Source organism: Netta rufina (genome assembly GCF_964035555.1).
Source record: "Netta rufina genome assembly, chromosome: 4".
In the NCBI taxonomy this organism is placed as follows: domain Eukaryota; kingdom Metazoa; phylum Chordata; class Aves; order Anseriformes; family Anatidae; genus Netta; species Netta rufina.
Window position 1 is genome coordinate 68520573 of NC_140127.1, and position 12697 is coordinate 68533269.

The following is a 12697-nucleotide window of genomic DNA, read 5'->3' on the forward strand; positions in this document are numbered from 1 at the left end:
CACTGGTTTAATCAATGCAATTATTTTCACTTATTCAATTGACTCACAGTATATTCAGAGGTTTTAATGTCCACAGTTCTGTCTGATTTATGTCTTTTTGCATGTCACTTTAATGATTATGAGGAATCTCTTGCTTTAATTAATTTACTTGCATTGGAAATTAGAACTTTTCATGTAATTGTATTCTCTTGCTGTAGATGATCCTGGTCTTTTCATCTATTTCTTTTTGTATCCTGTGTCCCCATTTCCTATTAGAAATATGTTAATCTGTTTCACTCTACTTCTGACTGTGGTGTAAGTGACTAATAATTTAAGATCTATTATTAGAGCTCACCACACTGTTAGTCAATGTCACATTATAATTTAAGGCAGTGTGAAACTATCTTAGGCTATTTTCCTGAAAGCTGTGAAAGTTATAAGTAGTAACCATGTTGATGTTTCAGCCATTTCTACAGAATTAATAACTGCTAGGTATTAAAGAAGAAAAAAAAAGTCCACAGTGGGCATATTTAATTTAAATTTTATATATGAATTGCAAAGAAATTCAGAGATGGGCGTTACAGTTTCATGGCTTAGACTCTCAGCTGTAACAGTTAAATAAGTAATAAAATAAACCTAGTAGGAATACAGTCTAATCAGACACATACTAGTTTTCCTTTCTATGTGAGAACTGCACTCAAAGATTTTATGTGCTAGATTATGTCTACTCTGCCTTGGACATGATTCAATTAAAAACATTTCTTTTTTCCACTGTGATCATATTTTTACACCCAAACCAACAATTTAGGGTGCTATTCCCGTAAGCACTAAACAATTAAGACACAATACATATGCAAGAGATCGATCAGTATAGAGCTAATACAGACAATGAGAAAAACAAAACTTAAGATCTCAGGTACATGTAGTTGCATGGATTTTAAGATGTTACTTTCAGTTGTACACTCTGTTCTTATGAAGACAACTAATAGCAGAGGCTACAGATCAGATTGTGTATTTATGCCTACATTTTTGTTCTTCAGCCTGTTTACAGCATGAGGAGTCTTATTTTGCATTTACATGAAAGGATTATTTCCTGGAAAGGATTCAAGTCACTGGCCAACACTATACTAAGAGTTACTGTTGGTATACCAGTGAGCCAAGTATTCTTGCTATTGACTTAACTTGCACTTTTATTCCAACTCAGCTTGAGAAAAACAAGCTATATTAACAAAACAAGCCCTGTCTTATTTCTTGCAATTTTCTGCAATTTCCGTTAGTTTTAAGTAATACCTTGTCACATCACCAAATCCCTGAATGGCATTTACAAGTTAGCAAGCACAGTTTTGGTTTAAGACCATGGCCTTTATTTTTTCAGCCTATGTGGAACAGCAGTCCTTTTAACTCCATTAATGATTTTTTAACTTTCTTAAGATGCTTATATTCACTTTAGTGTATCCGTTGTGCACCTGAAAATTAGTTGATGGTATGAGTTGAAAGCACTATTAGAAATTTCATGTGTATGTTATCTAAAGTCTGAATTTTTTCAGGTTAATTGCTCAGATTCATGATGAGTTGTTGTTTGAAGTAGAAGATTCTCAAATTCAGGAATTTTCAGGTAAGTGTAATCTTTTTCTCTTTTCCCTGTCTCTCTGTTTCCACAATAACTTGAGGTATCTTTAGACTAGACTAGACTAGAATAGAATAGAATAGTTCAGTTGGAAGGGACCTTCAAAGATCATCTATTGCTTAGACGACAAGAATTAATATAGCATATAATCATAAAAGTAAACAATAATACTTTCCCTGCGGTTTCAAGGATTGTAGAAGGAAATAAATCAGTCTGAAAAAATTGTCTTCGGAAGTAACTTCCGAAATACTTATCACTGGGGCCTGTTACATAAAGAGGTATGAAATCTTAATGTAAGAATGTAAGGTACAGTAATTTCTAAGTTAATTTACGGCTCTTTTATTTGAAGAGAACTTTATGGTGGAACTTTCAAGGTTAAGGGTTAGTAAAAGTTCCTGCCTACAGTTTAATCCTCTCATCTGGCTTACTTCCAGACATTATTTCCTAAGCTAGAGTTTTTCTCTGCATCTGGTACAAATTTAGCTAGAAAATGAGGGCACATATGGGGCTGTTGGGTCTCTTCTCCAGTAAGTAGTGGAGTCATTACTATAGGTACCAAATATTAATTCAGAAACTTTGGTCAAGTTTGAAGGTGAAAAATATTTTTGGCTAAAACAATTATCATAAGGTCATGACTATTTTAAACTAACCAGTATAAGAAATATATTGCATTATAACCTAAGTATCTAAATAACAATTTCAACTTCCTGTGTTGCATTCATTTAATTGGTACAATTTGCCATCTGTCTCATTTCATCATACATTCCTCTTGTGAGTATTGGTTCATAATGAGAACATTAAGCTACCATCTAATCAAAACAAAGAATCTGGGAAATATTTAAGTTCAATATATTGGGGGAATTATAATGCTTTATTTTCATATATTAACATTTGACCTTTGAATACAGGTGTTCAGATCTTTGTTTAAATTTAAAAACAAACAAACAAAAACAACAAACACTGTTCAATTTACCAGAGGTTGCAGTATCTACTCCAAAAAGGCCAATGTCTAAAAGTGCTGTAGTTTCAGAGTTTGGAAGTATAGTACATTGAATGGGATCAGTAAAACAGCATAGAATGATTTTCATTTTTGTATTTTACACCAACATTGGGATCATTTTTGTTTAACGTTTTAATCAGTGATCTGGATGAAGGGATCAAGTGCACTCTCAATAAGTCTGTGGCTGATATCAAGTTAGGTGGGACTCTTGTTCTGCATGAAAGAAGGCTTTGCAGATGGATCTGGATAAGCTACATGGATGGGTTGAGTCCAATTGCATGACTTTAAGTAGGGTAAGTGTTGAGTCCTGCAGTTGGGTTGTGACAACCCCATGCAGCAGTATAGGCTTGGGGAGGAGTGTCTGGAAAGTTGCCCAGCAGAAAGACTTGGAGGTGCTGGTTGACAGCTGTCTGAACATGACCCAGCACCGTGTCCAGGTGGACAGCGTGTCCATGTCCAGTTATTAGTGTGAATTTGTAGTAAATTCAGCAAAATCAATACTTTTCCATATAAGAAACTTCAAAAAGAATGAAATGACCAGGAGAATGTTTTACTTCAGAAATTATTAATCTTTTGAAAACAGTGTTGTATTTTTATTCTCCTTAATAGAGTTCTGCTGTATGGGTAGAAACTCCTCAGAAGCTAGTACGTGCCATTCCTCAAAGATGCGAGATAACACTAGCTAGTTGACTGAGGGTGGTTTCATCTGTGAGAGGTGCTGGCTGCTGCTGAATTTGAACCTTGGTGGAAGTCAAAGGTTGGGAATCACTGGTCATCATTAATACCCTTCTCTGTATGTAGCAGATCCCAGCTGTCAAATCCTTGACTGCTCTGCTATATTTAAACAACTTGTGCTATGCAGTCTGGAGGTCTGAGATACCTTGGAAATCACCCTCGTTCTTAACACAGGCTGCCAAGCCTTCAGAATTCAATGTGGAAGTTTGTTTCATTCTACTGATTGAAGATTGGTTTTTAAGTTTGTTTCTACTTTACCCTAAAAGGCAAAGAGAAAAAGAAAATTCTGCAATACAGTAATTCTCAGGTATACTCAACATACCTCAGAACAGAAGAGTGATAAAATGTCTTGTCCTGAACACTGAAGACCAACCTGAGACATTGAACGCTGCCTTCTTTTAAGCAGTAATTAGTTCTGCTGCTGCTAAAAGAACTAATAGTGCTCTTAAAAGTGACCGAAGCTGGCTTCGGTGTCATTAATGAGGGTTTTGCATGACCCGGATAGGCAGAGGAAGAGTACATCTCAACTAGCATGTAACTTGCAGCCAGAAGTATGAGTAAAGCTCCCTATTGTCCCCAGTCCACGATGTGAACAGTTTGGGTTCACATCACGGAGCAGTCTGAGAGCTGGTGACCCAGATTCCTTTCGGATGAAACTAAATAGGAAGACTTTTTCTAATCTTTTCCAGTTATTTCAGGAGCTGTTAACTGAGGTAACAAATTTAGTATGAGTTTAAAGAGGAGTGTCAGAAGGACGTGGGCTTCTCATTCACTTCAGTGCTTTCCAAGTCCAGAAATGATTTTCATCCCATTACTCAAAGTTCTCTCTCTCTGTAAAGTCCGTACCCTTATTTTTATTTGCTGTTAATTTTTAGCTGTCAGCTTCATCTTTCCATATCTAATTGAGCTTTTTGTCCATTCAGAAGCTTTAAATTACAGAACCTGCTGACTTGCAGATCCCACCTTAATGATCTAGAGAGAAATCTCAGTTGTGCAATTACCAAGCTTGGTAAAGGTAAAGGCATGGACTTAAAGCTAAAGAGCAGGGTGTGATGGCTTTAATTGACCACAGTTCAGTGCTGTTTTGTTCTCCTGCGTTCTGTGTGATCCAAGAAAGCACTGGCCTAGTATTCAGAGTATCTGCATTCATGATCCTGATTACTTTTTAGCTTTTACCTGTATGTTGGGGGGATACTTTCCTCAAACAGACTCTGGCACCCACAGTTTCGTAGTATGCATACTGTTCACTCTGACAGGGCAAGGCAAAACATTCTCTTTTTATAATGAAGCTTTGAGTGTCCAATCTTTGGCATGCATTGAAATACAATAAAGCACATGCTACTCTGATTTGTCTAATTTTCAACAAAAATGTGGCATATTCTTTGACTCAATTCTCTAAATTCCCTAAATAGGGCAAGAAAAGGACAGCAAAAGAGCTTTTTTAAAAATCTTCATTTTCTATTGGAGGGTGCCTGAAAAGATCAAATCAAAACATTTGGCAGCGATTGGTTTGGTTTTGACAGAAGATTGTCGGTTTTACCATCAATAATCTGCCTGGTTTCTAGCCAGCTTGCCTGTCTGGCTTCCTCACATCCTGAGCTTTCAAGCAACCCAGGAAGCAGAAAGAGAGATGGTATTTTGGGAATGGCAAAAACTGGGCTCTTGGATCTGAGAGGGCTCAGCATCTCGGAGTTCTGAAATCTGTGTAATCAGGTAGACAGACGGTGCTCAAATCAAACTGTGAGCCTTCACAGGGACTCCAGGAAAGTGTTCAGGAATTGCAGAACCCAATTTTTCCTTTTGTGGGAGACTGCCCATTTCTGAGACTATGTCTCCACACTCAGTTAGAAATGCCTATTTGCCCTTAGACTATTCTGAATACATGACTGCTGAAAGGGGAAATACACCTGGGGGCAGAGAAATGTAAATTTTATTTTTTTTACGGTACAGGGATACCCATAGATACAACTGTAAGATCTGGCTTCTGATATATATTCCATATATACCTGTTGGACTTGAAAGGTAAACTTTGTCACTGTGGAATGTTCCTTGTTACTATACTTGCTTAATTGCATCCATTAGTGAGAAGTATAATTAAATGAAAGCCACTTGCTACTTGAAGTAATGTATTTTTCATATTTTTATGGAAATATATGTATTCCAGTACTTCATGTTGTACTGCTCAATATCACAATGAATTAGAGTAATTTCTGAAGTTTGTTTTTTTTTTTTTTTTTTTTTTTTTAGAACTCATTTATAACTACACATTATTGATACAAGTAAAGAAATTCATCTCTGCATCCTTTCTTATATTTCATATCTGTAAAGCATACAGTTTTAAATATTTTTTTTCAGACTTTACTGGGTATATTTCAGCTGAAATACTTGCAGCATAAGGACACCAAAAGGACCAATCTAAGAAAAAAATTAAATTAAACTAGGCCCACTTGTTTTAAGATTAAGATCAGTTAAGGTTGTTGTAATGTAAGAACAATATCTTAGATTTATAAAAAATAAAATCTGTCAGTAGAAATTTGTGGCTCAAAGTCCATGAAGTTTCATTTTATTCTGCTACATTTTCTCACTTAATGAATACTGAAGCAGCTGCATGAAAAAAGTGCACATGTTCAAAAGGGGATTAAAGTAACAGGACAAAAGAATGAACTGGTCATCACAAGGTAGAGACATTTTGTGTTCTCCGAGCTGCCTTTTTCTAACTGGAAAGACACTGATGCTTAAAATGCCTCTAGATAGCCCTTAATTTGTAAGAATCCCTATTCCATAGATCATATGTCTGGCCAGCTTTGACTTGCTTCTGGAGTCATAATTTCATAGGTGAATGAGCTTGAAAAATGTCTTCACTTGGATAGGGACAAACAAGCTTTTGTTCCACAGCAGGCACGCATGCCTTTTCTTTGCTCCTATTCACAACTCTTTCAATAAGCACATTTATTCAGGCCAGTATCAGGAAAAATCTGATTATGTATTACAATTTTAGCTCTGTGATGTCTTTGCTTTGCTGTCATTAATATCGGGGGAGTAAATAAGAAATATATATAATATTTTAAAATGACATACTTACAAAACCTTCCAGAATGAGCGTAACCAACAAATCCCATAACTGCTGACTATGGGGTTTGAGAGAGAAGTTGCAAAGGCTGGGAGAACAGCATTTAACAGATGCCTCTGCAGTATATGGCTGACTGCAAAGGAACATTTTAAAATTAATAATTAATGTGCCCTAGATATTCTAGGTACTTGACAGAACATAAATAATCATTCCTCTGAAAGCTTCCAATGTAAATCTTTAAAAAGAGACAAAAAATTAGGGATGGTAGAGACAGATCTATTTAAACATTGTGTTTTTATTCTGTAAAGTATATGAGACAATTGTGTATATATAATATAATTGTATATGCTTGGATACTTTATTTTGAGCACTCAGAGAGGAGAGTTTTTCAGGAGATCTGAGAGTGCAGAGGGAGAATCAGACATTATGTACATAGGACTAAAGGGGATCTCTCCTGTGATTACATATCACCACACCATATGGTCTCTTTTATAAATGATCATCTCCATATGAAAAATTACTCCCACTGGGAGACTGTTCCAGAATTTCCTCTTTCTGAAATCTAGAACTTTTAATTTCCAGCCTCAATGTATTCAGTCAGTTTACCTATTTATTTTTGTGCAAAACCAGACATTAATGTAAATGCTTCCTTATTCACTGTTTACTGTCTTAGCAGACTGTTGAACAGGAATGGTAATACAGCTGCTTTTTCTTGACATTTCAGTTATCATTTTATATTTATTAATTCAAAATCTGCTGTAAAATCGGTATAGGCAAATCTTTTGGAAACTTTCAAAGGTATGATTTCAAAAGGCTGAAATGCAGTCAAAACCACTTGAGATTGTTTGAAATGAATGGTTTTACCATGCCACCCACTAAACTCTGGGAAGAGACAGAGAAGTCACTGTGACATAAGAAATAGAACAAGGAGCTGAACTGACACAGAAATAAAAAAATAGGAAGAAAATGGAACAAATCCAAGGGAGGTGGCTAATGGGTTATCAAAGTGAATGAGGAACCATTAGGTTTGCTGATGTTGGTGTGGCCACATTAATCCATGCTTTTTAAAATTAAAAATAGTTAAGGATGCAACAGAATTCTGGTCATGCCAGATGCTCTAAAACAAAAAGTGTATGAACCAGCAGAGAAAGGTGTTGCAACCATCGGGGCCAATATGAACCCCCTTTGGGGAATAACAGTTATATGGGAGAGAACTAGCCAAATTCGGAGGTCTAGAGCATAAGGGCAAAAACTGTTCTAATCCAGTGCATATGTGTGCGGCACCTTTTATAAGACATCACATCTTTTATCACATCTTTCAGCCCATGAATCAACGCTGCTGACTCATGCTCCCTCTTTTGGAAGGAGAGTCCATTGGAGCTCTTTTCATCTAAAAGGGCTGTTCCTCCCGTTGCCTTGATGGTCTGTTGCTGTTTATTTATCTAACAGCTCAAAAAAAAACAAGTTGCACAGAGTTGAGTGTGCCCTTAGATTGTACATAAGTGCTTTGGTGGAACACTACAGAGCCGAGTGATTCTGTAAGAGCGGAATCCAGAAGCTGTGCTCTCACAAAAGCTTTGTTCTGTCATAGCCATGACTTACCGATGATAAACTGTTTACCCGAGGACTGCCTGGCAATCCATTTAGCCTTCTGAAGGCACACTGCCTGGTCACAGTGCCCTGATGTTTGCTGCATTGCTGATCTCCTGGAGTTGGCAGCTTGTTTTGTTTAAATTCAGACTGGGCTTCTCAAGATGGAGGCAGTCCAACAGTGCTGTACTGATAGGCGTCTTGACTTGGAATGAATTTTAAGTGGATAATTATTTAGACCAAAACTTCCCTATGCTTTCACAAGTTATGATTGTCATGTTTGTTTCTGCTCTCCAAAAATGATGCTGTGTCCCATGCCGGACCATAAACTACCTCAAATCCAACATGAAGCAACTCTATAGGTGTCAACATGTGTCAACATATGTCTCATTTTCCCCAGCCTTGGCACTTCAGCCACTGATCTTTTGAGTTACTGCATAATTTGGACTTTGTGGAAAACCTTACGACAGCTCATTAGCACCCAAGTCTGAGTGAGCCAGCACAGAACAGAGAAGCACTCCATTTCTGTTCAGGCAGATGCTAGTTATCCTCCTCATTATTACCAAGCCATCCTCAGTGTCACAGATGTGACACAAAACATCACATACTGCTCTTCAGTGCTGGCATCATTAGAAAAGGTTTCGACAGCAGCCAGAGCAACCACCATATGCTGCTTCTTGGAGTTCTCGTTGCTTCTTTACGTCTAACCTCAGCTGCACGAGAACCGTGATGTGCATCAAGGGAGAACTTCAAAGAATCCTTCTAAGCAATCATGTGGGTTTCAGCCTAGTAGTTATCACCACATATTGCATGCTCTGTTATTTCTCAGTTCTGGGAGGCACATGATGACATATATTATGTGGGCAGCCATCACGTCAAAGCAATGGAGCTTGCTCAATAACTTTCTGACTGGGACTCCCCGGCATTCCCTTTTCACTTTCACTAGCCAAAAGTTACCTCCTTTTTAAACCCATTTATCCACTGAATCTCTCTTTGATTATGTTTTTTACAACCACATTTTGTTATCCAGCAGAAATCTTTGTCAAGCAAAACACTAATTGGCCTGACCAAGGATGACAAATCAGGTCCCAAATGATTGATTTGGAATAATAATAGAGGCATTTTTCACAGTAATAGTGAGCATGGGGTTATGACACGATGAGTTGTTAAGTTACGTAAATCATGCTGAAGTTCAATTGTTTTGATTCTTGATAGCTCAGCTATCCCACAGGGAAGGTTATTTTTGTTTGTAGTGAACTTGAAAGCTGAGAAATGCAGCAGTCAGGCAAGCTGTACCTTTTTAGAATGTATATCAGTGCTTTACTTTTGTGTTAATGGAATATGTAAGTTAAATTAATTTCCAACTTTCACCTAAATTTCAATTTAAAAAAAAGGAATTAAATTCTTTCACAAGAAATCAAATTTAACTTTAAAAAAAATCTCAATACATTTAAATGGGTGGATATTTATTTTTTGTAGAAATGCAGCCATTATATAATGGAATATAAGGCATGGTTTGTTGGTTTGTTTGTTTGTTTTCCTACATAACAGTTTTAACTGGAAATAAAGCTGTATATTTTCAACTTTTTTGGCCTTACAGCATTGGTAAAAAGAACAATGGAGTCCCTGCAGCAAACTACAGCCTTGGAAGTGCCACTAAAGGTAGGGGCAATTCTGAATTTCCATTATTGTCTCAGGTATATATAGTTTTGTTTGTTACTATCATCATATTGAGAATCTAGAGACAACTATGCTAACCTTCACTTCAACTGCTTCATTTTCATATTTACAAGTAATGGCTTTTTTAAATTACCATAAAAATTCTAATGGAAAAAAAAAAAAAAAAGAAAGAAACTCAAAATCCATTTTGTAAAGCATAACTGTAGTACACTTTGTCTTACCTATACAAGTGCAGTAACTTCAAAATCCCTTTGATTTAATGCCGTGACATTTCTGATGGGTGTGGTGGAATGAGAAATAGTACCTTAGCAAGCTTTCTAAAATGTGCCAGGCATTCATTACTGCTGAAAAATTATTGCAAAAGATCTTTCTTTAGTAATTTTCACTTAGAAAATTGATCTTTTTAACATTTCTGAGCGGAAGCCAAACATGTAAAGCAGACAAAATTGCTGGTCACAGTTTGAAGGCCATCATTTACCAGAACAACCAAGTAGAAAACTAGACAACTATTGTATGTATGTTTCCATTTTATCTAACTGTAATTCTTATATAAAATAATTGTATTTTTCTCTCTGCAAGACTGGTACATTTTGCTGCTAGGCCACCACTCGGCTTTTCTTGCTTCATTAAGGACTATAGTCTCTGGGAATCCCTAAACTGAATAAGGAAGCAATAGTCCAACGGTTTCCCGTTTCCTGAGAAATGGAGTACTTGGCCAGATTACTCATTCTCCAGTATCATTGAACAAGATTTGAGGCCAGAAAAAAGTTTATTCTATTTATTTCAGAAATGGTTACAACATACCTGACACTCATGCTGCTGTAAGGTTCATACCCTTTGTTGAGGACACTGTCAGAGACAACGCCATTCATACTTTGCCTGACTGCAAAATAAAATATGAACAACTTAATAGGTTTCTAAAAAAGACAAATATTTACATCAATAATGAGAGTACTCATAGGCACACAGGCAAAATACCATTTTAGTGTTACATATTTCGGACTAACCGCTAACTGGCAGAAGTGAGTCTTTCCATTTTGTCCCATGGACAAAACATAACACGCTGTCCTACAATGTCTTTTCATGTGTCAGAAGTGTCTGCTATCACGCACTGACAAATTCATCTTCATCCTTAGCAAATGGATTCTACATGTCATTCTGATGAGAACAGCAATTCCCTCTTAAATGACAACTGCATTTTAATAGTAAAAAGAAACACAGCCTTGGACAATAGGTATTTGTCTGGGGCTTTGAAAGATTGGGATATTTTTTCTCTTGTTTTGGTCTTCTTTTCCTGAATAAATTACTGTAGGAGTCATGACATAGTTTTACTCCTACTGCACATTAGACTACATGCATCGTGAAGATATTTCATCTTTCTCTGAAACATCAAGAATGGATCAATGGCAGAGACCAGATACAAAACATAAAGTGCAAACAGCTTGATCTCAGTGATGAATTTGAGAGTTATCTTTAAAAAAAAGACTGTATTTTTGTTCATGTTGTTTATCCTTCTATACAGTAAATGTGTCTTTTAAGATTAGAGATGTTGAAGATGAAAAGATTTTTTTGAAATGCTTCTGCTTTCCCTCTGTACACTTGCTTCAACTAAATATGTATTATATGCTCTGTTAATATGAATATTATATTTTAATGGGGAAGAAAAATGTCATTAAAGTAGAACACACATATCGTCTTAATGGGGAGAGATTTCTTTTTCTTCTTTGAGGAAAAGGATCCTTTATCTTTGAAGTAGCTTCTTTTCCAAGACGTAGTCCTTGCTAATGAGGCAGCTTTCATGTCAGGAAATCTACTGTGTAACAGAGCACTGGTAACTGCAAAACAAACTGAAATAAAACCAAAGCAACAACAAATACACCCCAGGACTGGAAAAGTGGGTGGTAAAAAATAAAAAAGGAAAAGAAAACAAACAACAACAAAAAAGCAACCACAAAAACCCATAAAACCCAGTATCTTTATGCATTATTGAAAAAGTTGCAAATTATAAATGCTATGGTTTTGGTAGCTCTTTTGAAAGGCATAACAAGATAAATTTTGCTTTGGACTTCACTATGTTCCTTGCAATTCAGGAACATATATTTGCAGTCTCAAAACTAAAGGATAACCTTAATTGTTAAGATATCTTAATTGGAATTATAATTATTACTAGATATGAAGAGTATTTCACACTGGATAGGCATGTAATCTAGAACAGTATCACCATCCAAAAGGAGAAGCAAAAATAGTAATCTTGCTATAAGTGCTGTGATTGTTTGTTTAAAGCATTTTTTTTCTTTTTTTCTTTTTTTTTTTTTTTTTTTGACAGGTTCCCTTGAAAGTGATTCTTACCACTGGGAAATCATGGGGGTGTATGACAGAATTGCAGGAGATGTAAAGCAGTCATCGGGGATGTTATTCAGTACCCGCACACCTCATTGGCCTATGCTGATTCCTCACTGAATCACTAGGCAACAGCGCTGCTGGATCTTTCATAAGCACCTAATACTCTGCATGTGAATTTTTTTACTTCATTTTGTCTGTAGCCCTAGGCAACAGCAGTGAGATAAAACTGGTTTTTACCAGTTCATTGTGTTTCCTTTAGCCAAGGTAACCAGCAGGGAGCTGCTTTTGTTCAGAGCTAAATTACTACATGTAAGAAATGAAGCAAGACAATATTAACCCTTTGGGATCGCGACAAGTATATTTGAGTTAGATGGATGTTTAGATTTTAATATTAAATATTTTGTGAAGCGATTGTGTAAAAGTACTTCTAATCTGGCATTAGAAAGACACTATTTGAACTGTATCAGCAGCTGCTCAACTGTTGTGTTCAGCTTATTTTACACTTTGTGAGTAGATGGCAGCTGCTGGGGTACTGAATGTCATTTTCCACAGACTTAGAAAAAAGTTCCTTAGAAATGGAGAGTTTCTACCTTAATTTGTATTTAGGATTTTAGAGTTAAAACAAGTAAACAAAAACTGCATTAACTGCGTTTAAAATAGCCAGATTGTTGCC

At 36.3% G+C, this 12697-nt stretch overlaps 1 protein-coding gene across 1 annotated transcript in view; it reads left to right on the forward strand.

Annotated features, from left to right (window-relative positions):
• POLN (DNA polymerase nu) overlaps nucleotides 1-12076 on the forward strand; it is a gene marked incomplete at both ends in the record, with an annotated part of 92100 nt that extends 80024 nt beyond the window's left edge. The window contains 3 exons of the mRNA XM_084285764.1: nucleotides 1527-1594; nucleotides 9602-9663; nucleotides 12008-12076. Coding sequence (XP_084141890.1) covers nucleotides 1527-1594; nucleotides 9602-9663; nucleotides 12008-12076 — 199 coding nt within the window. The remainder of the gene's footprint in view (nucleotides 1-1526; nucleotides 1595-9601; nucleotides 9664-12007) is intronic.
• Between the last annotated feature and the right edge of the window lie 621 nt (nucleotides 12077-12697).